The sequence below is a fragment of the Aphelocoma coerulescens genome, chromosome 6 (genome assembly GCF_041296385.1).
Source record: "Aphelocoma coerulescens isolate FSJ_1873_10779 chromosome 6, UR_Acoe_1.0, whole genome shotgun sequence".
Classification (NCBI taxonomy): Eukaryota; Metazoa; Chordata; class Aves; order Passeriformes; family Corvidae; genus Aphelocoma; species Aphelocoma coerulescens.
In genome coordinates this window covers 12474282-12501644 of record NC_091020.1, presented here as the reverse complement: position 1 = coordinate 12501644, position 27363 = coordinate 12474282, and the positions used below count along the sequence as shown (strand labels likewise).

The following is a 27363-nucleotide window of genomic DNA, read 5'->3' as shown; positions in this document are numbered from 1 at the left end:
ATTTGTCTCTAGTAGATGTGAACTGAAATATCCTTAGCCTCCCAGCAGCCTGTGAAGATTCCTGTTGGTGGCACTGATGTCTGTGCTCTTTTTTTCTTGCAGCGCTGTTGGAGAGGGCTCTAGGGTTTGTGCTGCAGCAGGCACAGCCAGGCAGGAAGCCCTTGCACCTGTGGAGGAGCTGGTGCCCACCCCCATCTCCTCCATCCCCTTCCCACCCCCCACACAGCTGGCCAGCACAGATGGAGCCCTCAGCAATCAGGGCCAGTAGCCAATTTAAGTGAGGCAGAGAAAAAGGAGGCCCTTTTTAGGGGCTGTGGGTTTCAACTGTCTGAATTTTGACCTGTGGGCTCTCAGCAGAGGTATTTTTTTTTTCCTGTGCTAGTGGTATTCATCCATTTATCATTATTTTATTTGCAAGCAGTGAGTTTTGAGGTCTTGCTTCCTATTACTTCTGCAGTGTTTTCCTGCATTATTCCTTCAAGTTTTGCTGGGTGAAATCAAGTGGGGCATAAATATGTCTAGCTTCTTGGAAATCCTTTGAGTTGTGCCTCCTTATATTGCAAAACTGTACGGAAACTTCATGCAAAGATGACTAGTGTTAATTTCCCATACCTGCTGCTTTAATGTGTTCAGGAATTGGGTAAGAGAAAGCTTTCTCATGGTGTTCTGGCATTCTCTTTTCTGGTCTCAGCTGGTGAATTGGAGACTAGAGTAGTGATCAAAAGAAAATCTTTGGTTTACACACTATTCCCCTTAAAACATACATAAAGTTTTTGGCTATGATTTGCTTTCTCTGCAGGCATGGGGTTTGCTTGGGTAAGCTGGGCATGCAAGGTCCATTTTTACCTCTTACTAAAAAAAAAGGCAAAAAGTTAATGATGACTGTATTTTTATTTAGCTAAGTTGATGGCATAGAAAGCAAGCCTCCAAAGAATGCCCAGGGGTACTGCTGCTCCTGGGCTCCTCATCGGAGCTGTGTGCCTGCGCAGTGCTTTAGCCAGCGAGGGCTCACACTGCTCTGCTCTCCCCCACAGCACTGCTGGCTGTCTCTGCTACCCTGAGCTGCACGTCAAGGATGCTCTAACACCTCACACCTGTGATTGCCTCCACTTCAGTCTTGGCCCTTTGGATAAAGACCCCATGAAGGCTGCCTGAGGTAGGTGTTCTCGGCATGTTCAGTTACTAAAATGTCTCATGAAGTTTGCAAAAGGATTGTAGGAGGTACTAATCTGTGTTGTTTGAATGAGGTTTTGCAGTTTTGGTCTCATGAGCAGTCTTCTAGGATTGGTTATCTGAAATGTGTTTGAGATACAGATGGTGAGGAAGAGCAATTGCATTATTTTCAGTAAAACAAAAGTGCTTGATGACTAGGAGTGCTGGTTGTCCCCACACAGGAGTTGACAAATTATCAGTCCAGAAGGTGAACACTGTAGAAAAGCAAACCTGAATGTTGCATTCTATTTTTCAGGATCACAAACTACATATCAGGAGCAAGAATTTTCTATGTTCCAGTTAAGAGGTTTCTTTAGTTCTTAGTGGAAAGACCTGAGTGCCAGCATCCAACCCTTGGTGTTTTAGGTTCCTTTTTTCTTGCCAATGTGTCTTGTGTACAGACTCTTTTCATAGGGGTATGGAGACAGGAGCAGCCTTTTTAACATTTGACTGTGTTATATGGCAGTGAATATTCCATGTCTGAGGGTCCTGAGTGAGATTAAACAAGTGTAATATGCAGACTGTTTCCCCTTCCTGGCTGGTATTTAAGGTCTAGTCTGTACACCTGCTACACAGTGGGAGGATCTGAGGAGGGGCTTTTGGTGTGCTGTGACTATCTTGAGAAGTGGTAGCCTTGGTGTGCTGTTTAAATTGGTTTTCATTTAAGGATAATGAAACAGCTTTTTATTTCAAAGTATCAGTGTTATATGAAATCTGTTTTGTGAAAGCCCTATTATTTTTCTTGTAGTGGGAATCATTTGGCCTTTCCATTACAAGCAGGTTGTTGCACTGTCTCTTGACCTCATTCATACAGAGCAGGAAGGTGAAGTGCTTGAAAATGAAAAATGAGGGAGGAGTAGTTTGATTGTTCTTGTTGATGCCATCGTGTTTGTGTTAATCTAATTTTGTTTTAAATATGAAAAAGTTATTTCTTTGAGGAATCATAGAAAATGTGGTAATAGGGAGCTAGGACTTTGCAGTTGTTCTATTCAGCATGTTTTCTTGTCTCAGCTGAGTGCTAAATCTGAGGTGTTTGTGGGTTTTTCGGGAAGCCCCATGCCTTCTGTAAAAAGAAATATGTATTTCAGTACTAAGCTCAGCTTTGTGGCTTGTGTTTGCTATGGGAACAGTACTGTAGCCAAATTTAAAGTGAAGAGTAGTGTGTTTTATTTTTTAAACAAAAATTACCAACAAGTTCTGCATATGTGCTTTCCCTTTCCATGGGGCTCAGCTGGGGATGTCTTTCATCATCTGATGAAACAGTCCATTTTCAAGGCTTCAGAACTGTGCAGTTCCCTGTCAACCTCTTCTTCCACTATTGCATGCCAATACACAAACATGTGGACGTGTTTTTGCTCTCACTCATGTGGACTGAATGAGAAGAGGACTCAAATCCAGAAATGAGGCTTGCTATGTGATAGAAATGGTGTCAGTGTGGTGAAGATCTCCAAGTGGCAAATATGTACTGTGTTTGTAGGGATGATCAGGCATAAAAAAACGTGTGCTAGCAAAATGGTGTGTCTAACAAAAATTTTCTGCTTGTTTTAAATGAAGGAGATCTCTTGTGTTAGAGGCAGGATACCTAAAATCCAAAGTTAATTTTGTGACATCCTTATTCTAACTTCCAATCACTACAGTATTGTCAGGCTCAGGAGAAAAATTACTTGCCACTGAGCTTTGGCTGGGAATGCAAGAAGAGCATTGCTAGTACACAACAAGCATTTAGTAGGTCTAGTTCTTGCTAACTTCTTGTGTTTGCAAAGAATGATGAATGTTATTTTTCATCAAAGCAACTTTCTGGCACCTCAGCTTTCCTATCCAACCACAGGCTACAAGTGTACTTTGATTACAGAAGGTTTTCCTCGAGAAGGGATGTTAGACAACACCAGGCTGTTAAAAACTAGGAGCTGGCACCACTAACCCAAGGTGTCCCTCTAGCAGTGAAGAGGCGTCACCCTGGGTGTGACCAGGCTCCTTGCAGCATAGGGACTCACTGCAGTGGAGAAACTCTTCTTCCATGGTCTGGGTCATGGCTGTGGTAGGGCAGGCTTGCTCCACTGGCACCCGACTGTGGCTGGCCAGGCCATAAGCAGGAACCCACTGCAGCTGGGAGTAAATTGTCAAAGGAAGGAACAATCAAGAAAACCATGCCACGCTCTTGCTGGGTTTTTTGCAATACTTTAATACAGCATTAAAATGCTAGAATACTAGAGGAAAGCTGTATACTATCCAGCAAATAAGGCACATGTCGGAATGCCATTTTATGGACAATCCACAACAGAGGTTTTACAGTCTCTTTAGCAACACAGTCACCAGATGAGCAAGCTGTCATCTTGATTGCTGAAACAGAACTGGTACCTCTGAGGCCTTTGTCCATAGTTTTTTTTGTTTTAGCTGTACAAGTTTATTAACAGTTACAGAAAAAGAAATTATACAAATTGCCAACTGAATCTGACAAAGTCAGTGGGTACAGCTAAACACATGTAATAATCATTAGGTTAATTTTTTTAAAGCTGAAGAAATTCATAAGATAGTGTTAGTTTTAGCACTATTACACAATGCAGTGAGTGCTGTACTAAATAACCTTTTAAAGGAAACAAGAATCCAGTATAGGGCTGGGCAGACCTCCCATTTTAGCATGGTAAAATATCAAACTAAAAACTCAATCCTTCATAACATAAATCAAACTACATGAAATGTAAAGTGTAAAATGCTTTGAATACGTGCACATGCATATTCTATATTGCTATGAGTTCTAATTAAAATAAACATATACCCCTACAATAATCTACTTCAATCCTTTTCTCTTACATCCTTTGATTGGTATTATTGCTGTAGATGATACTGCATAGCTGAGCTCACAGTCTGCAAAGAGTTGTGAAAGTCAAGTCAAACAGCGTCCCAACCAACTTTCTTCCCCTCTAGTTATGGGGAAGGAAATAGCCACCATCTGAAACCCACCACTTGTGCTTCGGAGTTTCTGAAAGCCAAGTCTCCATGGTGCTTTCAACATCTTTTGTGTCTCTCACAAGGCCATAAAGTGACAGTATACTGTTATTTTCTCCTCACTTGCTACATGTCTAGTGATAGCTTTTCTAGCACTCCTTCCCCAAATACACATAAATAAACTGTATAAGCATTTTCATATAAGTCTAAGCACTTGAATAATACACTGGTTACTTAATACTGATATTTTCATCCAAGGATAACAAAAACAATATGGCTTAAAGAATTGCAAGGTTTTTTTGTCAGAATTATGTACCAACTTTCATATAATATTTTATGTAGACAATATTTCCTTCTTAATGTAGTTCTGTTGCATACTTTATACAGACAAAAGCATTGTAAAAAAAAAAAAGTAAATTATTTCCATAAATATTTTCTTGAGGATACATCCTTAGTTCTGCAAAATACTGCAAAATACTTAAGAAAACTCTTACCTCTGTTAGTATCCTAGTTGAGAGGAAGGCCCTTCTGAAAGCTTCCCGATTGTAAAAACTTTGCCCAAAAAACAAACAATACTTTTTTAAAAAGGCCCTCAAATATATACAAAAAAGTTACTGCAAAGAGTTTCCAGATAACAATTCAGTATTATAAGAAATATTTGTAACCATTCAAAAATTTTAACATCTAAAAAGGTTTCCAAAATACACACATAGTATTAAAAAAAATTGAAAGAAACTCTATGTCAAGTATAACTCAAGATAAATACACATCTGCAAGTAAAACTGTAAAATACTTCATACAGGGGTAAACATTTATATCAATCATCTATAGCTAGTAACTGCACACGATTGTCCCTTTGAAATTCATCCTAGAAACACAATCCATCATCCCTACATCTAAGATCTCAAACAGCCCTCTGAGCACTTGAGCGATATAGCAAACTGAATGGACAGCACTGGTTTTGCAGATAAGGAGGAGATATGGGTTGAAGCCCAGTTGGGAGTGGAGTGATATCTGAAAGAATGATTTTTCTATGGGGATAGTTCCATCCCATTTTAAAATACGTTGGCAAAGGCAAGTGGAAAATATACGTCCATCTACTTAACTTGAAAAACACGTGTTGATGATTTATTGCTTACTGTTCAGGGGATAACTTAGGATCCAGAATAGGAAAAAAATCTATGTGACTGCATGTCAAAGAGCACTAATCTATGAAGTCTGACATTTCCAAAAGCTCTAAACTTTTAATCTATTAAGTAGATTTCTCTTTTTAAAACTTGCTAGAATGTCACAGGTATACAATCTGTGTATAATCTAAATTTCATGTTGTACAAAAAGGTAAAATGTAGATAATACTTCTAGGTATAAGGCTTCTCTCAGACATATGTAACTTCACATTTGTAGTTTAAAAACTAAGTCCCATATAATGGGGAACTTCAAAATACACCTATTTTCAGAAATAATATATACTCTTGTGTATTTATCTGAAATTAAATAGCAACTTTGAGGCAAAAAGGCCTCAAACTTTGCTTGTGTGGCATCATTTTACATGTGTGGTAGCAGCAGTAGAAACTGGCTAAAATGGGGCGATCCTTTAAACTACTAGGATTTTTCTTCATCACCTTTAAACAAAGTATTTGTAATAACTTCATTTGTAGCCTCGTTAAAAGCAGCTAAAAACCTACAACACACATTTCAAATTACTCAAACATTTTTCCAGAGCAGTGCCAATGCCAAATTCGATATGAAATGTTATGACCAACTCATGAAACAAATCGTGGGGCATATTTTTGTTCAGTTGGTTTTTGTTGTTGTTTTTAAAGAAATAAACGGAAGTTTAAAAAAAATCTCCGAAACTGTGAAAATTAAAGAAAGTGTGTGCTGGATCTATTGTTAGGCTGTCAACAGCAAGCATCTGAGGTTAAAAATCCAGTTTGCCAAATAAATACACAGAGCCAAACTGTGGTCAGGTACACCCCTAAAGAACACTCAGTTTAGGGAGGCCTGTATTGATTTACAACTCTTTTTATTGATGCTTGCTTCACTTCTGCCAATACTGTCTACTAATGCCTTCAAGGATTGCTAGCTGATGCTCTAAATGCAGAGCTAGTTAGAGAACATCAGAAAGCAGTCACAAAAATTTAAAAGATAAATCGATTCCTCATTTTTCCAGTCAAAAATCTGCACATTTATGTTTTTTTTTCTGATTTGGAAAGAGTTGGTTACATCTATAGGTGAATTACCCTTGTGTGGGGAAGGAGGGAATAGAAGAAATCCACATTTTGTGATCAATCTTTCTTTTTTTCCTTTGAAATAGAAATTCAGAAATGTCCCTTCTGTGCCACTAACTAAAAGCCAATGGTCATAAGCTGTTACACATTACTTATGTGGATGTGTTTTTCCAGCAACTCCAACTGCACAGATTCGAGTGTGGAGCAAATGCCTCAGGCTCAACACTCCAATCCTACGGCAAAGTCATGCAGGGACAGAGGAATCCTCCCCTTGCCTGAGCTGGGTGCTCCTGCCTTCCCCAGGCCGCAGCCTCAGGGAGGCAGGTCAGGGTCAGCCCTGTGCAGGGAGCAGGTGCCCCGGCCCCGATGCCGCCCGCATCCCACGCTGGCCTGGCCCCGCGGCCTCTGGCTTAGGCAGCACAACCTCCGGCAGCGGTGCCTCTCGCCTTTCCCCAGCGCGAGTGCAGGGGGAAATCTGCTCTCCTCCGTTTTACAAACATGCTAGGTATTACTTAAATACTTTATACGTCTTCTGCCTAGGAACACATCAATAATATAAATACTGAACTCTCATAAGTATGCTCTTAAGAGTTATTATGCTACACATATAGACATTAATTGTGTTAAAGCAGATCACGTGTATTTTTAGTACAATCTAAAAATTCATAAGCTAAAGGCATTGCCTTGCAGTGTTGAATCCGGATAAACAGTTCTTCATAGGGCACTGTCATGAAAATACCAATGCTTATAATGGTATCTTTTAGTCAGCGTTTTGTTAGAACCTGGTGGTGTGTGGGTATAGTGATACAACTGTATCAAGAATTGTGCTATTTTACTGATTTAGTGGTTATCATAACATGGAGATTATTTCAATACAGAACAAAATGTTTGATAGCAACATCTTACTTTCACAGAAAAAAATAATGTTTTCCCTTATCTTCATCTAAGGGGGTTTCTCTGCATGTTCTTTAGCTAGATGTGAATCATCTAGGTGATTTTTTTGTTAATGTACTATTAAGTGCTCAAGAGGAAAAAGTAGATCTGGTTTAGAATGCTGCTCTTTCAAAATTACTCATGCTTGAAACAAACTATTGAGATTAATCCTTGAGGTCAAGCTTAGAAAATCCACCCCTAGATTTGCTTGTGTATTTTCTTATTTGTATAGACAGATTAGTATCTTTGCTGAGAGAATTTGTCTCTAAGGTAATTTGTGAATCTGTGCAAAAGAATGTGTTTGCATTTGAAAATGCTAAAACTGCATATCTTCACTGAGGCAACTGTTTATTAGTGTTACTTTCAATAGTATTATTTTCAGCTATTTTAGTTGGAGTTGCCAACTGGGCAAAAGTAGTTTCCAAGTGATTAATTTAGTTAATTCTATTTTAGCGTAACATAGCACTTTTTGTCCAGTGATGCCAAAACACTTAAGAGATATTAAGTAAACCTCACAACTCTCCTGTGAGGTAGGTATACTAAAGTATTATTACCCCCATTTTGCAGCTGGGGAAACTGAGCTCCAGAAGGATCGTGTGACTTGCCCAAAATCAGGGAGCTGTGGAAGAGCTGTGGTCAGAAGCCAGGAGTCAGGATGCTTATCCATTGCTCTGACCAGCAGGCTGGGTCGCTTGGGCTGCCCATAAATAATGGGGTTTGCAAGATACGTACATGCCACTCCCACCCAACAAGCAGATGCAATTTTGCCCTGCTTATAGCAAAGCAGGGAAATGGCAAGAGTTTTACCCTGGAGCAAATTTGTCAGGAGCTTCACATTCCCTAGATGAATGCTCATGGTAAGTTTTCTACTTGCTTTATAAGAGCTTGTCTTGACATACTGGTAACATCCTGCTATCACTTGGCATAAACCCCCGTTGTCTTTGCATTATGGAACTAGTCCTCAGAAAAAATTTAGTTCACATCAAGTTATTTAGGATTTAAAGTATTTTCTCTAAGTATCATTCACACAAATCAATCTCCCTAAAGGAAACTTCATAAAAATATAAATTGTTGATGTAAAAAACCCCCCAACCTCAAACATTCTCCCTCTGATTTTTTTAGTGAATGCTACAAATTAATTGCTTGTGGCATCCTTTTGCCAATATACTCTTATGTAGACATACAAACAGGATACTGTCTCGAGGTACTTTCAGCTCATATTTGCCAATCCCTGATGAGATGTTCTTTGCAGCAGGGTGTCCCTGTGCAAAGTTCTACCTGAAATGGGACAATGAAATATAACTCCTACATTTCTCCCCAGGTATGTAGGTGCTTCAGGAAGACATAAAGAGGGTAGTATAGAGTGTTCTCCCTGCCTCAAAACACTCCTATGGCTAACAAGTTTCATATTATAACAAATTTCTATAGTAGAAAACAGGACATAAAAATATTTCCAGAAAGTGGCTTTAAAACTACTATAAATAGTAAGTTTGGCTAATCTTTCAGTTAAGGGTTTTGGGGTCAGTTTTAAGTATTCTTATCCCCTTATTCATAGGAAATTTAGTGTGCTTGTGGCCTAATGAACACACCATGCACATACAGGGGCCATGTCAGTGGGATTATATGACAAGAGAAGGATCTGTTAGTTGTATAAACAAGCCAATTTTGTCTCCTCCATAAAACCTCTTGGAATCCTTTCTGATGATCTGGGTCCCATTATGGCATTCCTTTTCTACCCAACCCACACCCTCAAACAATTATTCACTTTTTTTGCCATGTCCTGCAAAAAAATTATTTTGCCTAAGCCCTGCCCAAGAGATGGTAACAAATAGAAAAAGTCCAAGAAATCAGCAGCACAAAACGCTTAAGACTTTCTAAAACTGGGAAAGCAGCAATTCTCCTTTTATGCTGTGGCTTGTTTCATCTTCCTTTGTCTTGTCATATAATAACAAGTGTTTGTGTTGTGGGTGAGTGCTTGCAATTGGTGGCCCCACAGTTACTGAACCTCTGCAAAAGCCATACATATAACAAATATTCCTTGTGAATGTTATTCCTTGCCTTTTGAATAGTACTTCATTTCACCTGGCTGTGATATAGGGTCTGTGTAAACAATCAGCAGAAACTGTAACTGTAGTTACAGGTTGACAGTGAACACCATCAGTAACAACTTGTGTGTACATATATAAATTCACATATATATGTATACAAATCATAGTCCTGTAAATACCTATTGCATGCACGCACATGCACAGGAGAAATGTTACATTCTATTAATGGTAAGGCATATTATTAGATAGGCAATATTGGCAATTATTTTAGCTTTTATCTTGATCTGTTGTGTTGCTGTTGATCTCATGCTGCCAGAGAATCCTTAAGGATGATGGGGATGGGAAGAGGCCACTTTGAAGGTTTATTGCACACGGCGGCAGTAGTAGCCCAAAACTTTGCACTTCTCACACAGATGCTGAGGATGTTCTTTGCTCTGGTCTGAAACATCCAGGCCATCTGGCTTTTCCAGGGGTCTCTGCAGTGGAGGGAAGGAAATCAGATTAGATGCAAGGTTTTGTCCTTGTTACTCTTTATTAAGCATATGAAGTCCACTTTTATAACCCAACTGAGCTTTCTCCTGGTAATTAAAAAGGTACTGTGTTTCTTTCCTGAAGATGTGGAGTGGTTTTTTCAGCCCTTCAGCTCTACATTGGTTCAGAGCAGCCTCACAATTTAATGTCATTGTTTATAAAGGTGGTGTTAACCTTGTTGTAGACAAATTACAAAAATACTGAATTGAGGACTTCATTTATAAAAGCAGTAACAAGAATTCAATTGCTTAGCTCCAGTAACTTAGATGTCCCAAAGGCATTAATACCTCAAGCATGGGAATCCCATTACCCAGCAACGCAGAGCAGGGATTATCAATGTTAGGACTAGCTGCTACATGAAGAAAACTGTCTTAACTATGCCCAGATACTACATAGCTAAATGGTGTTTAACCAATATGCAGTCCCATGCTTTTGAGGCTGAAAGTTTTGAAGCAGAGCAGCTGCAAAGCTATTAGTAAAATAAAAAAAATTCCAAACTACTACAAAACCAAAACAAAATCGAACCTCATGACACAATCCTTCGCCCTGAATCTGAGTAATAAATTATGTATTTTTAATAATATCTGTGAAATCACAGGGTTGGGGGAAATGAAGGTGATTTGTTGTTAGTAGGTATTTGTGCTTTCATTTTCTAGGGCATGTAAAAGGCTTCACAATCATTTTGAAAATAAAATACCCATGTTAAATATTGTGACAAAGTGAAATGTTTGGAAATTCTTATAGGTAGGGAAGTGACAGAGATATGAGGTAGAACTTAATAAAGTGCACCATTTGCTTGGAAAAAAACCCCAAGTTCCCTAACCCATAATTTATCTGTTTTCATGAAATGTATCCGAAAGACCATTTCATTGCACAGAGCCATGAAGGCAGCAGTTCTTCCATGGGACTGTGGGAGACACAGCATGTGGTGTGAAATCTGAAAACTAGCCATAAGCTTCTCACTGTTTTTACAGGGATATGAAACTCTTGCTTATATCTTCAAAATGTGATTCTTGGAGCAGTGGGTGGGTAAATATAAATTACACCATCTTGGCCATTTATCTCTTAACACCTTTCTTAATCTTAAAGACTTTTCTTTATCTGTAAGATCTTAAAGTACACCTGATCATTTAAGATTTCCTTTATAAGTTCTTCATCAAGCCACCTACCTGAGACTCTGTGGATAGGAACAGAGATATTTAAAGCTTTTTTTTTTTTTTTTTTGGCTATGTAATCCTGCCAGAACTGCTCATAAACCAGGGAGTAGAAGGGTTTCTCAGTTCTCTGAATAACTAAAATGACACAAAATATAGTCTATCATCCTGAACAAGGGATGTCTGTAAGTTCTTGCTTGATTGTACTGAATTATAAGTGCAATACTCATACTATGCTGCACAGCTAGTCAAAACAATATATAGGAGTGATTCACTGGTGATTGTCAATGGTTTGTTTCTGATTCAATGTTTTGAACCATGATATTGTCCTGCACCACAGATGTCTTTTGAGTCTAACTCCATTTACATTTCAACTGCAAATTGGATTTCCTGTGTCAGTTGAGGAGGGTAGATGGACTCTTCATCTCCAAATGCCCTGCAACTCCACTGAGCTTTAAATGACTTGTTCAATGTCACTGTGTTGAGATTTGAGATGAGAACCAGCAGTTCTGTTTCTAGGTTTGCTGTCCAAGCACTGGTGCAGATACTGCTTCTGCCACAAGATAGGCAAGTTGAGTAAGTGTGTTTGGTCAGAAAAACTGCCTTTCTGCCTCATCTACCACTTATTCCACCAACATCTGCCCATAAATATTCTTCAAGAATTTACATTACATAGATACACAATGATGAAGCCCAGGTTCTGGAGTCACAGGGGTTAATTTACACTCTTCAACAGCAAATGAGAGTTTTGAAATGCTACACTTAAAACAGGCTATTTGACTCAGCTCTGATTGCTTCTACATGCTAGCTGTGCTCTGATTAAAGAGAAAAATACAGCAGTTATCATGTTTATTGATATAAGCCAGATTTTTTTTTTTTTTTTTTTTTTAATATGCAAGGCCTTGGGAATCATTTTTCCTGGAAATAGTGCAAAGGACATTGGGAATGCCTTGAAGTGCCAAGAGTTTTTGGATGGTTTTCAGAAACAATAGCTCTCTGTGGTTTGCTTTCCCCCAGCGTTGATTGAGCTCAGCTTTTTGGCCTGCAAAGCATTTTGGTTTCAGAAATGTTATTGTTACCAGTGTGTTACCACACAGGCTGGGGAGAGAGGGGTTACAAATGCAGGAAAGCAGGTTGCCAAGGGCCAGCTGTAATGAACGAAGCCGTGCAGAGCCCAGACTGCATTTCTGGTGAGGCGTTGGAGGGCTGAGGCTTTGAAATTGGTAGTGTGCTTGTGTGGTTTGTCTCAAAACCACTTTAACCCAACTTTTGCATAAAATGAAATCCCAGCTTATCTCCATTTGCCATTTTCTCTTCATGGATTTCTTGTAAAGGCAAAAAAGAACCCTTCCATCACCCTGAGTAGCAAGTGTTCTTGTCCTGCTGTTACTAATTGAGGAGAACCTAAAAGTAATAACCTCACACTCTTGGAACCTTTCTTATACCATGCTAAAATGTAGGGTGTTAGTCAAAGAGCTGTGTGTCCATCAAGGCTGGACTCCTTGGCACAGGCTGGGCAATTCTCCTCAGCTCTGCTGCGGTGGATGCAGAGGGGAAGGAGGACACTAGCACAAGAGGGATGTGGATGGTTGGGCTGTTGCACGCTGTGTTAGCTCTGGGGACTGCCTGAATTCTGTAGGAGACACCAGTAACTGAGGAGGCTGCAAGAGCTCTGTACTGCTGCTGAGGACTCAGCCATGCATGTGGAAAAGGGGGCAGGGGGCTGAAAAGTTAGTTCCTTTCCTTAGAAAGAGGTGAAATGGGACTTGTAGAACAATAGCAAATCCTGCTATGTTCCTCAGGGGAAAGGTATCCTATTTTTCCATTAAATTGAGAGTTTAACTGTAATAGTTCAATTTTGTTGTCTTTTTCCTTTTCTTTTTTTTTTAAAGGAAGCATCCACAATTGTATTCTTCCGGATTTCACTTTCATGCATCTTTCTTTAATTTTCTCCTGGTAGTGCAGGGTGGAAGTAATCTTGTGCAGCTCCACCAGGAAAGCATTTGGTGGTGGTGAATAAAGCTATTGCCTCAGGGGAATGAAGCTGAAATAAATTTAAATTTATATATCAATCCCTGACCTGCAAATTAACTTTTGATTGTGAATTATTGCTGTCCCAATCTACATGTACTAAGTGACCTCTGCATTCCCCAACAGTCAGCTGAAACCCCAAACCCTTCAAACAAAAAAGCTCACCCTTATGAAGTGTAAGGTGTTAAAGAAAGCATCACTAGGACATCTTGAGGGAAATTGCTTCCACTAAGATGTAGAATGGAATAATGTGCCTTCTTCTGTTTGTATTTAGAAGACGGATGTTTTTTCTGCTGTAGAATGGAACAATTTAATTGCACCACTGATGGATAGAGGATCACATCAGAATTCAAATGAGAGAAAACAGTTAAAAATAATTTTCTGGACTCATTTACATCAAGTCTTAATTCAGAAAATGAGATGTTTAAATGTCCGATTAGGAATGTGAATAGATTCTGTAGCTACTGCTGGCAGGATAATTGTTAGGTTAACAGTCTTAAGGAGCCATGCTTCCCTCAAGAAACACATGCTATCGTGAATTTGTAAATTTTTAGTCCAATAAAAAAAATAGGCACTGGGGAAGAAAAGATTAAATGCAATGTACATTCTTGAGCAGCAGACCCTCTGCTTTTCTATCTGCCTGGGGGAAGAGGGACATTAACAAGGCCTGGGCTGTCGCTGTGAATCCAAGAGGCAGTGATAAGAAGGCTGCAGATCAGAGGCAGGATGCTTAGAGAGAGCAAGCAGCCTCTGTCAGCAGCATGCCTCTGGGACAGGCCAGCTAGGAATGAATGATAACAGCATGAGGTAAATGGTGAAAATCTCTTTTTAGAGTTCAGAAAAGCAGCAGTCTGGGGTGAACTGTATTCCCAGAGCTTGAGTACACAAGTATGGGCATCCTGGGGAGGGTTTATTAAATCTAAAGAGTCAAAAGATAATATTTGTAGGCTTGAAACTGTTGAAAAGTTTATTGGGCTTGAGTGATCATACCCACCCCTCCCCATACTAAGGGAAGAGAGGTGGCTGTGGTTGCACTCAGATATGGGAATTATGATGAGACCACTGAACTGCCCATGAAAGTAATAACTTGAGTATCATGAAGTATGTATTTACATACCAAATTACTTCCAGTCCAACAGTAAATTCCTGGCAGCTGGAAGAAAACAGTGTCCAAGAGGACAAGTCAGTCACCAGATGGCTGGTTCTGCACCAGTGCAACAGCTGTCATCACAAACAGCACTGGCGTTAGCCACAAAGTCGGAGAAGAAGCCTTGATAAGAGGCCAGCCAGGAAGTAACCACGGGCGCAGATGTTGCTGCTATAGTAGGCAGGGGAAGAAAATGAGAATTCAGAGCTTGGCATCTGGGCTGTCACACTGCCAAGAATGCTGGTGAATGACTGTAAGGACTGGCTCCGCTGCTGGAGCAGGGTAAGAAGGAGCACAAACAACTGCAAAATCCAAATTCCTTGGAAGAATAAGACAGATTTAAGTCTTGTCTGAGATTTCTGTTTATGTTTAGAGTAGCTAAAGTAACTACCCGAGAAACTACTTTTGAAATTGCCATAGAGCAGCTCTGTCAGGGTAGTTCTTTAGCCTTCAGTAAGGCTTGGGCTCAATGGGGCCTATGGCTTTTGCCAACTGTTCTGTGCACTCCTGTAAGCACTCCCATGGGAAGGTTTGTCACTTGAGGGAGTGATGAAAATGCAAAAGGAGGAACACAGTGGAGCAATTAAGCAAAGCTTGCTTGAGGAGCAGTTTCGCATCTCAGGTGTGACAGCCACCTGATTCCCTACTCGGTGGATGAACTGGGGAATGAATGGCAGCAGCCTTCCTGTCAGGCCCTTGTGTTATTTCTTGTAATACATGCTCCACCTTCTCTTTTAAATACAGAGATTTAGAGCTGTATTTATAGAGCACTCTGAAGTATATACACAGCTGTAAAAGTGCTGAGAAGACTTTTCCTGCCCCAGAGAGATTAAAAGCTCATTCTCACAGATAGACCATGTGGACTGAGAGCACAGGGCTGAATTGAGACATGCCTTGTGGGGAATTGGCCAAGGATAGTTTCCTGGAGTGAAACGAGCCTCCAGGAACAATGAGCAGGTGGCAGGAAAGTGTGGATACTCTCCTCTCCAGGGACTCACTAAAGAAAGGTATGCATAGGAAATCAAGATTTGAGCATAGCTGCACAAGCCATTCACAGAGCCAACATATGTGCTTGAATGGCTACCCCAGAGCTATCCAGGGTGGAGATTGTTATCTTCAGTACTCTGATATTATTGCCTGAGCCGGTTACGTGGGAGTACTTCAGCACCAAACTATCCCTTGTGAGACATGGACAAACCCTACTGTACTGGGAAGTCCATGAATTTGGGAAAGCAGCTGGGGAAGATGAAATACAGGTATGGAGACGAGGATGGGAGAAAAGGGCAAGCCTGGCAATTGAGAAGAAACTCCTAATTCACTGCAATGAATATCAAGCAATCCTAAAATGAGGTTTTCAAATTTGTTTGTGTCCTAAATTGGGAACAAGCATCCTACTCTCTAACAGTGAGGATGACACAGCAAGGCTTGGTGGCCCATGTGGTTGGATTTCAGCTAGCTAATAGACTCTGCAAGGTTTGATCTCTTTGGTGACAAACGGGGAGAATGCAGAGATATTCACTGGGCCATACAAGAGGATGGGAAAGTATCCTTGGAGGTGATTGCTGTGTCCTGTCTGTGTACACACACACACCTTTCTGTAAGTGTCCTCCACTGCTTAGGACCACGTGTGGAACGGGGGCATTCACTGGACCTGGTGTGAGTTTTCATTATGTATATACTATGGTGAATGGAAACTTTCTGTAATATGCCCTCAACCAGGGAAATGTGGTCCCTGACTGTTTTAGACATGGGCTGAAATGTTTACAGTTTTTATAGTTTTGGAAGCTCTTGTAACTTGATAAAAGGTTACTTCATGCTGAGGGACCAGCAGTGATTTTCATCTGCTGATAAAATGACCATTATTTTTTTAAATAATGTTCCAGGATATCTTTTTTCCTTAGGTTACAATTAGGTTTACCTAATTGTTCGGTTACAATTATATGTTTACCAAACAGTAGGGCAAGGAGTAAGAATAGGAGATGATGAATTCCAGCACATTGCTGAAGAGAAATATTGACAAGATTGCTTGAAAGTAGAAATCATTTATTTCACTTGGAGTAAATACTGTCTGATCTTGAAAGGAGGTCAGACTTCTCCAGTTCATCTGGTTTTGTTAAACTGGAGAAAAAAATACATTTATTGATTATTGGTACTATGATCATGTCACATATTGTGGTGACTTTGCTGTTTTGAAGCATCTATTTGTTCCCTGCAACACTTACTTTTTTCTTTTAATGGAGTTAGAATGACACAAGAGAATCATGGTGTGTAAAGACACACATGATAATAAATATATAATAAATACATAATAAATAATAAAGACATTATTTAGGTTGGAAAACCTGTCCAATGGAAGATTCAGATGAGAATGCAAATACTCTGAGATACCATATAATAAATGCAGAAGGAGCACATAATTAACTGAGGGCATCTACAGAGAGAGAAGTGGGGGCTTAAAAACTTCTAGAAGTGCATAGGAAATCAAACATGAATGAGGCCTCTGCTATGGTAGGTATCAACAAAATAATCTAAAGAATAAATAGGAAGTATATCTAGAAAACTAAGTGGTATAGCAGTGCTGTTTAAAAAAATACTAAAACCATCTTATGTGCACAAGACTTTTTTGTGCTATAACTCTCAAAGCAGAAATATTGGACTTTTAATAAAATCTTTCACTGTGCTTCTACAAAATACAGTTCTTAGTATAAGAGTACTGGTGACTGGGTGTAACATATTTCCCAAAGTAGTGCAAAATAGCTCCCCACTGATAAAGATTGATAAATATTTACAGAGTCTGGTGTGGCACTGGATGCTTGGACAAAAACCACTATGGGATAGCAGACAGGGAGCTGTGTCAAGAAGCACCACAGACCTCCTGCAAGGCTGTTACTCTCTTCTTCTGCTGGCTCTGTGCATGAACTGATGCTGGTCCCTTCACTGTGTGCCTGTTGCTGTTGTACTTAATCAGAAGCAGCACAAGACACCTCTGAAAGAATGAAAAGGACTAGAAAGTATGACAATGGTAACAACACTGAGAAGCAGATGGAGGTGAGGCAGTGACAACTGTAGAATCTTTCAGCTCAAGGTTTGAAGTTCACATTTTGGGGAAGAGCACTAGTGACTGGTTGCAAGTTATTTACATCAGGAAGCCGAGCTGAAACACACTCCTGCCTTGAAAATGTCAAGTAACTGCAATACCTGCTGCTGGGACATGAACACAGGGATAGACATGCTCTTCCACATCCATGAGTTATGGTGCCCTTAGGGAATAGCATGGAAACAGTGATAGGGGTTGACTGTGGAAAGCTGCACTGCATATGCAGTGATTGTTCCCCAGAAAGTACTGTGTTCGTGGCTCGGTGGCAAGCACAGCTTACGGAAGCACTGTAGATTGCAACCCTCCCACAGTGTGTCTGTGACTTTAGTACTGCTGTGCAGATTGCACTCCTCTAGCTCTGCCACGAGGGGCAACTCTGCACAGTGCACTACTTGCAAAATTTTACTACAAAAATGTACATGTCTAAGTCTATTATGCCTCCTGTACAGTATGGATGAGATACCTCTTGAATGATTTCTTGACCCTTTGAACATCAACATAAATTATGGAAAGAATTTTGAAGAACAAGATAAATATTTATAAATTTGTGCTATAAATGGTCTTGTGCTTTCAATGGTCTTGTAATTTCTCTCACCCTCAGGACTGTACTTCCATGCATGTGGTAAGTGACTCAGCCTGGATTTTGGATCTTTTAGACAAGCTGTCTAAACAGGGGTAAGGAACAAGAGACCTTGGAAGCTTTGAGATTGTCTCAAGTTAGTGTCATTAACCAAGGAATTTTGTAGGCAGGAGTCATCTTAGTGTTGTTCTACTTTATCACTACTCTTTGTAAGTAGCGATAGCCCCTTGAGCAAATCCAAGAGGTGAAAAAAGCAGCACACATGGGAAATAACTCTGCTGACACCAGTGGAATGAAACAATAAATTGGTGTAAATATGAAGAGAATCATAAGAACTAGAAGGCCTCTTGCTGTTGCTGAACTTTTTTTACTCTATCTCAGATTAAAAACCCTCACAGTCTGTTTCTGTAAGAAAGGCAGGTGAAGATTTTGAGTTTGAGGTATTTATAATGAAAGACAGAACATTCAAATTTTGCAACTCTGATGACACCTGTCCAGACTTCCAGGACTGAGACAGCTCATCTGGGAAACCATTCACTGTGGTGTGTTGTAGCCCATGTCAAGTTCTGTTTAAGTCTTACTCGTGCTTTACAAAGTCAAGAGCGTTCCTAGTTTCAAGCCTGTTGCCATCAGGTCTGCACTTCTCCTACCTGTTTGTGAGGATAAACATTAATGTGGCACTTGATACATTCTTGTCCCATGTTAGCCCAGGAGTTTCCACTCATCCATTTTCTCTTGCATTTGGGGCACTTATATTCACCAAAGCAGCGCTTCTTGCCCTGGTATGGTGTCAGGCCTTCTCCTTTTGGACGAGCCTACAAAACAAAGGGAAGTAGCAATGAATGACTGAAAATGTGTGTGTGTGTGTGTGTGTAGTAGAAAAGGTTTTTTTAATTAGGAAACTTTGGGCAGAAGATACTGGAGCATGCATGAAGGTCATATCCCCTTAATGAAGAGTTCATATGTTGAAGCTAGAGTTTAACAGTTCTGAGAGTTGTTTCTGTAAAAAGTATTCAAAAGTTCAAGAAAACTTGTAATACTTGTTAGTGATACTGAGTATTTAGAAATGTACCTCTTCACTTTTTGAATAAGTAGCTTTAATATTAGTTTTGTTATGATAAAACCATCTCAGCTGAGTACATATTGCTAGCAATATATATAGCGTTAGGAGGAGTAGCTCATTATTAATAAAGGACTACTTTTAACTAGAAATTCCAGTTAAGAAATCCAATCAATTTTTCACTAAAACCTGTAATTGAGAAGAGTTTTAATAATTCTGCTTTTTACAGCCTCTAAACAATTAAATATTGGCACTTCATTAGTATTCATTATTCAGTGATATTAGATTAGTATTACCATATGGGAGGGCACAAACTGGGATTGAGTATGGAGGAAAGACATTCTGACTAGTGGAAACAATAACTTTATCTGGCTTCTTGCTCTTGGTAAATTGTTTCACTGACTTCTACCTTTTGAAGGAAACAGTGAAGAGTTCTCAAATGGTGTGTTGTGATGTCTGAATGGTAAATGTCCCTTAAAGAAAGCCTTCTATGTAGGGAAGCCAGTAGAGTTGACAATGACTGTATGCAAATACCAGGTTTATTTTTTGTACATACCTTCACTCACTAAAACTTTACAAAATATGGTAAGGTATGTGAAGATGAGGGTATTGCATCCAGCTGTGCTAGGATAGCTGTAAAGATGAAGCCATTTTCCCAGAGTCCCTACCAGGTGTTGAAACACTGTCCTTGTATTCACTGTGTTTAGTTTGTTGCTGCCTAGAGGGAGATACTTTGCTTATATTGTATAGTGGCAGAATATGGTGTGATCACCTATCAAAGGGTTCTTTGTCACTTACTTCCACGTCAGGCCTAAGCAGCTTTTCTTTTTTAAGGCTTCTGGATAAAGTTTACAGAAGTGAAATGAGCCATCATTCTGGGAAGGGATTTGTTTTTGTTTTGGGAGCTTGTGCGATTTCTCAGTGTGTAGGTCCAAATCGCTTTCTATGTGAAAACATGGGTTGCAAAAGCAGGTGGTTGGCAGAAGACCTGAGCTTGGCAGGAGCTCTGAGACTCAGGCTCCAGTGGCTGATGGAGATGGTGAACACTGTGTTACCTCCTGGGTTGAATGTGGGAGCAAGAGGGAAAGGAACATCGAGTGCGCTCTCCCCCACATGCTGTGGGTGGAATAGCAGGGGACACCAAACCTACTCCAGCCTTTTTTTCTTTCTGTAGTGTCAATAAACAACATTCTCTGGGGTTTTTTATGCTTATTCCTAGCATAGCAATATTCTTTATAAGATCAGTAGCAACCTCCATTACAAATAGACAAACATTTATAATAATTTGCTTCTGACAAACCACTGTAAATATTCTGGCTCGTGGCAAAGATGAAGCTGACCAGGACAACATATTTAGAGTAGTATTGCACAGAAGAAAAAAAAGTGCATTGGTATAGTGAGAAACATTGACTTCCACAACTAAATGAGTGCTGGCAGGCACCTGGAGTGTAGCTCTCTGACCCATGGTATCTCTTGATAAGGATGAGAGATCACAACTGAATGTAGTGCAGGAAAATGTCAATTTATGGAGACATCCTTATTCTGGGTACTTGATTTGGTTCTGCCTCTGAGGAGTTTGTAGCACAACTCAGTGTAAGAAGGAGCCACATGCTCTCTTCACTTAGAAATTCTCATGGAATTGAATAGGAACCCTGTGTCCAGAGAGCTCCTGTGATTGAGACACCTTCCCTGTCCTCCTGAGGCATCACAAATTATTTTTGATTCTCTGATTAAGTCACCCTCTACTTAAACTCCTCCTGCAGCCAGACTTGCAAATGCAGCTCAATGCCCCTACCAAGCAGCAGTCCTTTCAGAAAATGTGCAGGTCACAGGATTCACTATTTCTAAAAGTAATAGCACTGATTTTGGAGACAGAGTGTGTCTTGGAAGTCTTATAAATGTTTACAAAGAGTATTTAAACATAACACTCCCACAGCAATATGTTATGTCAGCCATAAAGAACATTTAAACATCAGACTCCCACAGCAATATGTTGTGCCAGCCACAATTCCCAGATGGGAAACGTTCAGAGATGGCCACTGGGTCGGCCAGTGACTGTGGGTTTGTCCAGGTCACAGAGGTGACTTCAGAGACACCAACGCCCTGAAATACTCTGCCCTCACAAATGCACAGGGGGCACTGAGGATGCTGGTCTGTGGAGTCCTCTGTGTGTCCAGCTAGGCATCAGAAATGGAGACTTTCCAAATTTGAAGCTACTTTTAAAATCTGGCTTCTCCAACTTTCTCGTTTAATCGGAAGCAGAACCAGGAAAATAATGTAGGAGCCCTGACTCTGTTGGTAGTTTCCTGTTATAATTGCTAGACTAAACTTTTGATTTATTTTTATTTTAACTTTTTGACTGTCACAGCTCCCTCCTCAGTCAGTGACTAATTAGTTTGCTGGCAAAGTTACAACATTCTCTGTAGGTGTTTTGCTATTCTGCTTTATGGATGTTTATGCATTGCCTTAACAGATATTCTTTTCCTTCCCATATCTTCAGTTTCCCAAACTGTGCCCCACAGGGAATTTGGATTCACAAACAAGCAAGCTCATTTTCTCTAGTGAGAAACATCATTAGGAACCACTGACAGCAGTGAAGGCAACCCTCCAACTCCCTCCACCCTGCAGAACCAAACAAAACAGATATCTGACAGTATTTGGTAGAAGGCGAAACCTGAGTGAGACACACCAACGGCCTGAGAGATCTGAGGCTGAGTGTTTTGGTTTGTTTGTTGTTGGGGGTTTTTTTGTTGTTGTTGGGTTTGGGGTTTGTTTTTTTTTTTTAATTTAAAGTGTCTGGCTCCAGCAGGAGAGCACAGCTGAATTGCATAAACATTTCCAAGAAACAACCTGCTTCTTGGCACAGAAGCAGCCAGCCCTGCCCACAGGGTGCTCGAGCACCCAGTCACTGTGCAACAGAGGTATCTCAGTGCTCATTCAGCTGGAGGGCAAGAACTATTTTCACCAGAGGTTCTTCTTTAACTAAGTGCCAAAAAAGAGCAAGAAGACACATTTTATCATTCAGTATTAACCTAAAAACCCTTACTTTACAGAGTGTGGGATTTATCTTGTTTGAACCATAGGCCTCCTATTCTCTCCCCACCCCAGCTCCATTTGAGTGGTGGTTAATAATAGGCTGTGGTTGGTGTTTAGGTCCTGCAATTCCTGTACTGAGCATTCTCTTCTTACTCTTTCTGCAGATAGATTCATTTATGTCTGGAGTTAATCTGGCAAAGTTATGCTTCTATTCATAATGGCACAATATTTTGTTGTTACCATATTAACATACACTGTCCCCTTGCCTGTAGGCCCAGGTAGTCTTTGGCCTGGTTTCTATCCTTGGCTGCAAAAACTTGATGTGTCTTCATTCAGCTGTTTCAAGGATTTACAGCATCCTGGACAGGTAGGCCTTTGGGGAGGATCAAAACCAAACAGATTTTTCTACAAGGACCAGAAGATAGCGATTACTTGACGTATGTCTCAATGTCAAGATCTAGGTATTAGGGAATGGATCCTTTGTGATGTTTTGACTTTGGACAAGCACCTTTGCAGGTGTAGCTAGTCAGTGTGTGTGTTTGCCTTAGCTGGATAAACAATGTACAAAGCCAGTGAATTTTGTGTGGCACAGTAACAAAAATTACCTCAAGATTCCACCCCTCACTGACACCCAGCTGTCTATTTTTCATCCTCGTTCTTTCTTGAGCCAAAACCACAAACTTGCCATCATAAGATTTTAAAAGTGTTTGAGTTGAGCTTTTCTGCTGGTAACTGGCCAGTCCAGCTCTCTCTCAACCTATCAGAAAGTGCATCTCACAGAGGGATCTGCCAAATCACTTAGCAATGACGTACATAATAAAGGACTCTCTGCTTTCCCTAAACAATTCCCTCAAAGTATCAGTTTGCAGACTCAGCAAAAACAAAACATGCCCCCCTCCCCCAACATGCCCTGCTCAAAACTAGATTCATTATAAACAACATGAGGCTGAGTTTCCGCAAAGCAAATGCAGAGGCACAATTTAACGCTTTTCTTCCCCTCATCTCCCCCCAAGTTTGTTTTATACAGGTGAAAGGGCTCTGTACAGCACAGGAAAAGATGAAATCAGCATAACATTGGTAGGTGGATCCCCTTCATAGAAGAACTCTATGAGGATCTGCTTGTAAACATGCTTCATCAAACGAAGAGAAAAGAGTAACAGCAAACAGCTTGATGCACTGAGCAGCTCCCAAGTGGTTTGTGGGAGTGGGAGGGTCAGAGCTGTATTTTGAAATGTGAACCCTCTGACACTCTGAACTGAAAGTCAACACAACTGGGAGATGGCATTAAAAATGCCCTAGCACTCTTATTGTGTACTACTGTGTGTGCATGGTTTTAATAAAGATATTATGATAACATAGACTCAAAAGGTGCAATTACAAAATGAAAAAGAAAGTATAAGGACTGATTTGGTGCAGTGGGTGTTGTGGTATTCTAGTCCTGACTCTGCAGCAAGTTGCAGAGTGTTGGGATATTCACAGAAGTGCTCTCACCTTTCTCAGCTCTGTGTATACTGTGTAGAGAATGAGGACACACTTGCACACTACTGCTGAAATGGCATATGAAAGGGAAACTCTGGATTGGTCAACTTTTTTTTTACTTTGTCCTTCCTCACTTTTGTGTGCATATAAATCTGAGTATCAACAGAATATGTAGGTAGATAAGTTGTGTTTAGGAAATGAACTTTAACGTAGCTGGTCTATTGCTCATTGCTGCGTGTAGTCCATGTTGCTCATGCATGACACTGATAATGTCTGACACTGAAGACTTCTGAGGTATTGATTTAAATCAGCAGTCACTACACCTTTAATTCGTACATGCAATATAGAAAGAGCATCTAAGGGATACAGAAACCAAACTAATGCTTTTTTCGGCTTTGTTGCTAGTTTAATTTGTGTGTTAGGGACATGATGAGAAGTCTTACTTGATACAAGTCTGTTAAGGGAAAAAGCACATAATGGTCAGAAAGTAGGATCTTCATTACAGCATTACTATTTAAATAGAAAGTTCTATTTGTTTTGCTGTATGATAGGCATTATGGAATTTCTAGGTGTATTGGATATTTCAGATTAAAGATTTATGATAGATAAAATTATACCTGAGCAAGACATGGCTGAAAAATAAAGAAAACTTAAACTTGTTCATGTAGCTTAAAAGAGGAGGCCAGTGCGTGTTTTACTTGACTGGGATTTTCTTAGACTTGTCCGTGGTGTGGCTTAGGGCAACTTCAACCTCTGACTGGGGAGTCTGCTGAATGGTTTTCCCACCTCTGCATCCATAGAAACAGACATGTTTTTGATGGCTGTTAGAGCTCATCGGTTGTTGTTGATTTGAAACCTTTTATCACACGTGTACCACTGCTGCTCTTAAAATATGATCAAGGTAGAAGGTGGCTTTGTACTGGGGTCCCAAATAATGAAGCTGTTATAGTCAGGCCTCTGATAAAGTTGGTAGTATTTCTCAGCACACTTTCTCTAGGGCAGCATGTGTATCGTAGCCCTCCTGCTCCCCATCAGTTTATTGGGCTGGGGAAAAGGAGACAATGAATTGCTGGAGCTGGTACTTGGCCTCTGAAAGAAAAATAAAATTAGAAGTAGGTATGACTGATTAGGCTCTCTGTACATCTGCTTGTTGCTCTGAGGGTATCATATGCTGTGCTCTCTTGCAAGTAGTTTATTCTGTCACCTTATGTGGACAACAATTTCACAGGCAAGTTTATACAGAAATTTGCTCCTTTCCCCTACCTTTCACCTTTATACATGTACCAGTACTGAGTGTAAATATAGTCCTCTACTTTCTTGGGCCTGCTGTCAGTATCTTTCTAGTAGGGTGATTCAGAATGGAACTCAATTTTCCAGGAGCAGACCATTAAACAAAACAGGCAAGTCTGTGCAATACAAAACAGCATTGTTTCTCTTATTTTTCTTGAAGAAATACCCTATTTCTGCTGTTACAAACATTTTCAGTCCCCTGGTCTTAATCTTTGGGAAACATTTAAAAGTATATTGACTAAGCTGTGTCAATGAAATTTTACAGGTAAATTTTGATACGGCAGAAGCCCAATTTTATGTTTGATATTTTGTGTATATCTCTTGGCTGCTTTGAAAAACCAGTGTTGTCAACTGTGTTGTGTATGTTAACTGTGATTTTGATCTAGTTTCCACAAAGGTAAACTAAGAGTAAGATTTAGCAGTACTTGTTACTAATAACACGTGTATGGTTTCTGATGATGACTAAATCAATAGGCATAGTTGTCATGGACATGTTGATCTAAGTCTAGAATCTGGTTTTGCAGATTTTTCAGACTCCTAGCCATGCTGTTAGGAGCAAAGGCATTTCTTCTGCTATAAAATGGCTATTTGAGCTGATCATTAGAACCACCCCCAGGTCAAAGATATGATATCATTACTATGCTAAGTAGTTTGAAGCAGAATAGTTGCTAATTGGCGATGCTGCAATTATCTGATGTGTCAATTACTCAGCGCTGAATGGTCTGAGAAGCTGGTAAGTATGGGTTTTCTTTGCCAGTCCTAGTCATCATTCCACAGCCAGTCTAGAGACAGGAAACGTGTAAATGCTCAGTACCATCCACTCTGAGTAAACAAATCTATTCATGAGTAGCATGCTGCTGCCACAGGCCTCTCTCCAGATAAAAAAGGACTTGAACATATTGATGCAAGCAAACAGTAGAAGACAAAAGTATCTGGTAGAATGGTAACATGGGACTGGTGTTGGACTTCCAGCACCTGGACTGAGTATAGAGCCCTAAGAGGTTTTCTCTGTGGTCAGATTGTACCTCAGCTCTTCATTTGTAGAGGGGAAAGGTCCTTTTGCTGTTTCCTGCCACTTCTGCGCTTCTTATGGCACTGTATAAATCACTTTGGGCTACCTATAGTAATGTAGCTTGTGTAGCATAGTGGAACCTTGAATTTCATCTCACTTAGGTTAAGTGCTATTATGAAAAAACCAAGCAAATAACACTCAAAATTTTTTTCAGTCAATCCTTTCCATAGAAGAACATTTGAGTGCATATTGTACTGCACAGAAACCTATTCTCCCTGTAGTAGAGCCTTAATAGAAGGGTAAACTCCTCTTGCATTCACAATTCTAACTAATCTCAGATATACTTCTGCTTTTCCTGAATGTTCACATGAATTTTCCAGGTATGCTTATATATTTAGTATATCATGTGTTATATACAGGGCAACAGGCAGCGACCAAACGTTTGATGTGTTTGGTAGATCTTCAGAGCCACAAAACTCTGCCAACCCAATCCAAATCTTCTGTTAAGGAAAGCTGCAATTATCTTGGTGAACTGTACTTCAAGGATTTATTTTACCTGCACATGCTACTCTTTGCTTGTTGAATGACCATGAAAGAGCTCCCAAAAGGGCTGTCTATGCTTGCAGCCAATCACAGCTCTAATATGCTTATTCCCGTAGGACCGTGAAAACAACGAAATTACTTGAGCATATAAATAGCTGCCTAATGAATCTTTTGAAAATATTGCATAACTCCGTCTAACCCAGAACCTAAAGTTTCAAGAATAGGTCCTCATGCATGTGAAGGGTAACCATTAAAATTTGAACTGCATGTTAACCTGTGCAACAAAGCAAGCATACTGAAAAAAATTCACTTAGGAAGTTGCATAGTGAAAACTGTTTTCAAGGTATTGTTTAATGCAGTACAAAGTAAAAAGGGAGTGGGGCTAGAAAGTGGGGATGGAGCATGCCTGGGTCTTTACTGTGTAATTTAAGAATTGTATGTCATAGAGAAAATAGGGATTTGCATATCAAATTAGGCATGTGGAAGAGTTAAAATTACACTCGCCTGCTGGGATGCAGTGAGGCACTTCTTTTCAGCGTTACAAGATCATATTCTTCAGCTTGAGATAAAAGGAAGTGGTCAAAATCTTTCCTTTCCCTTGTCTGATACAAAATTGGACATGCTGAATTAATTATGAAGAAACTAGGAATGTATTCATTTTAATAGTTTCCTGATGTTTGGACTCTTTTGTCCCTCTTCATCTGTTGCTTGAGACCATACAATGGCAATACTCTCCTCCTCTCCCTCCCCCTCTGGTAGCACACTATATTTAATATGTTCATATTTATTTAGTAGCTGGAATCAGGGTTTTGGAGAAGGGAGGGTCAAACCCTTGCTATAATCAAGCATTACCTCTTCCAAGCTGAGGTCAAGACTCATATTTTTGGACTTGTTTAATTGGTTCACCTCAGATGCCTTCATGTGGATTTCACAATTCTCCTAGGGCAAATGTGGCACAGGTGGGGCACTGATCTAGTGAGAAGCTGACAGGTCTAAGGATTATGATCTGCTCTTTACAAAGCAGTGGAGTTAG

General features: G+C 40.0%; 1 protein-coding gene and 1 long non-coding RNA gene across 8 annotated transcripts in view; one reads left to right on the top strand and one right to left on the bottom strand.

The window, feature by feature from the left end:
• The first annotated feature begins 253 nt into the window (after positions 1–253).
• Positions 254–27363, top strand: part of LOC138112353 (uncharacterized) — a 144088-nt gene continuing 116978 nt past the window's right edge. For 5 of the 7 annotated variants that reach the window (XR_011151710.1, XR_011151711.1, XR_011151715.1 and 2 more), the window contains exons 1-2: positions 254–359; positions 1035–1156. This is a non-coding gene — a long non-coding RNA (uncharacterized lncRNA). Of the gene's footprint in view, positions 360–1034; positions 1157–17024; positions 18124–22278; positions 22374–23019; positions 23356–27363 lie in introns of those variants that run through there. The other 2 variants (XR_011151713.1, XR_011151712.1) reach the window with 2 other exon arrangements.
• Positions 3371–27363, bottom strand: part of ZCCHC24 (zinc finger CCHC-type containing 24) — a 108479-nt gene continuing 84486 nt past the window's right edge. The window contains exons 3-4 of the mRNA XM_069019264.1: positions 18561–18725; positions 3371–9846 (exon numbers count right to left, since the gene is read on the bottom strand). Of these exons, the coding sequence (XP_068875365.1) occupies positions 9733–9846; positions 18561–18725 (279 nt within the window). The 3' untranslated portion in view covers positions 3371–9732. The remainder of the gene's footprint in view (positions 9847–18560; positions 18726–27363) is intronic.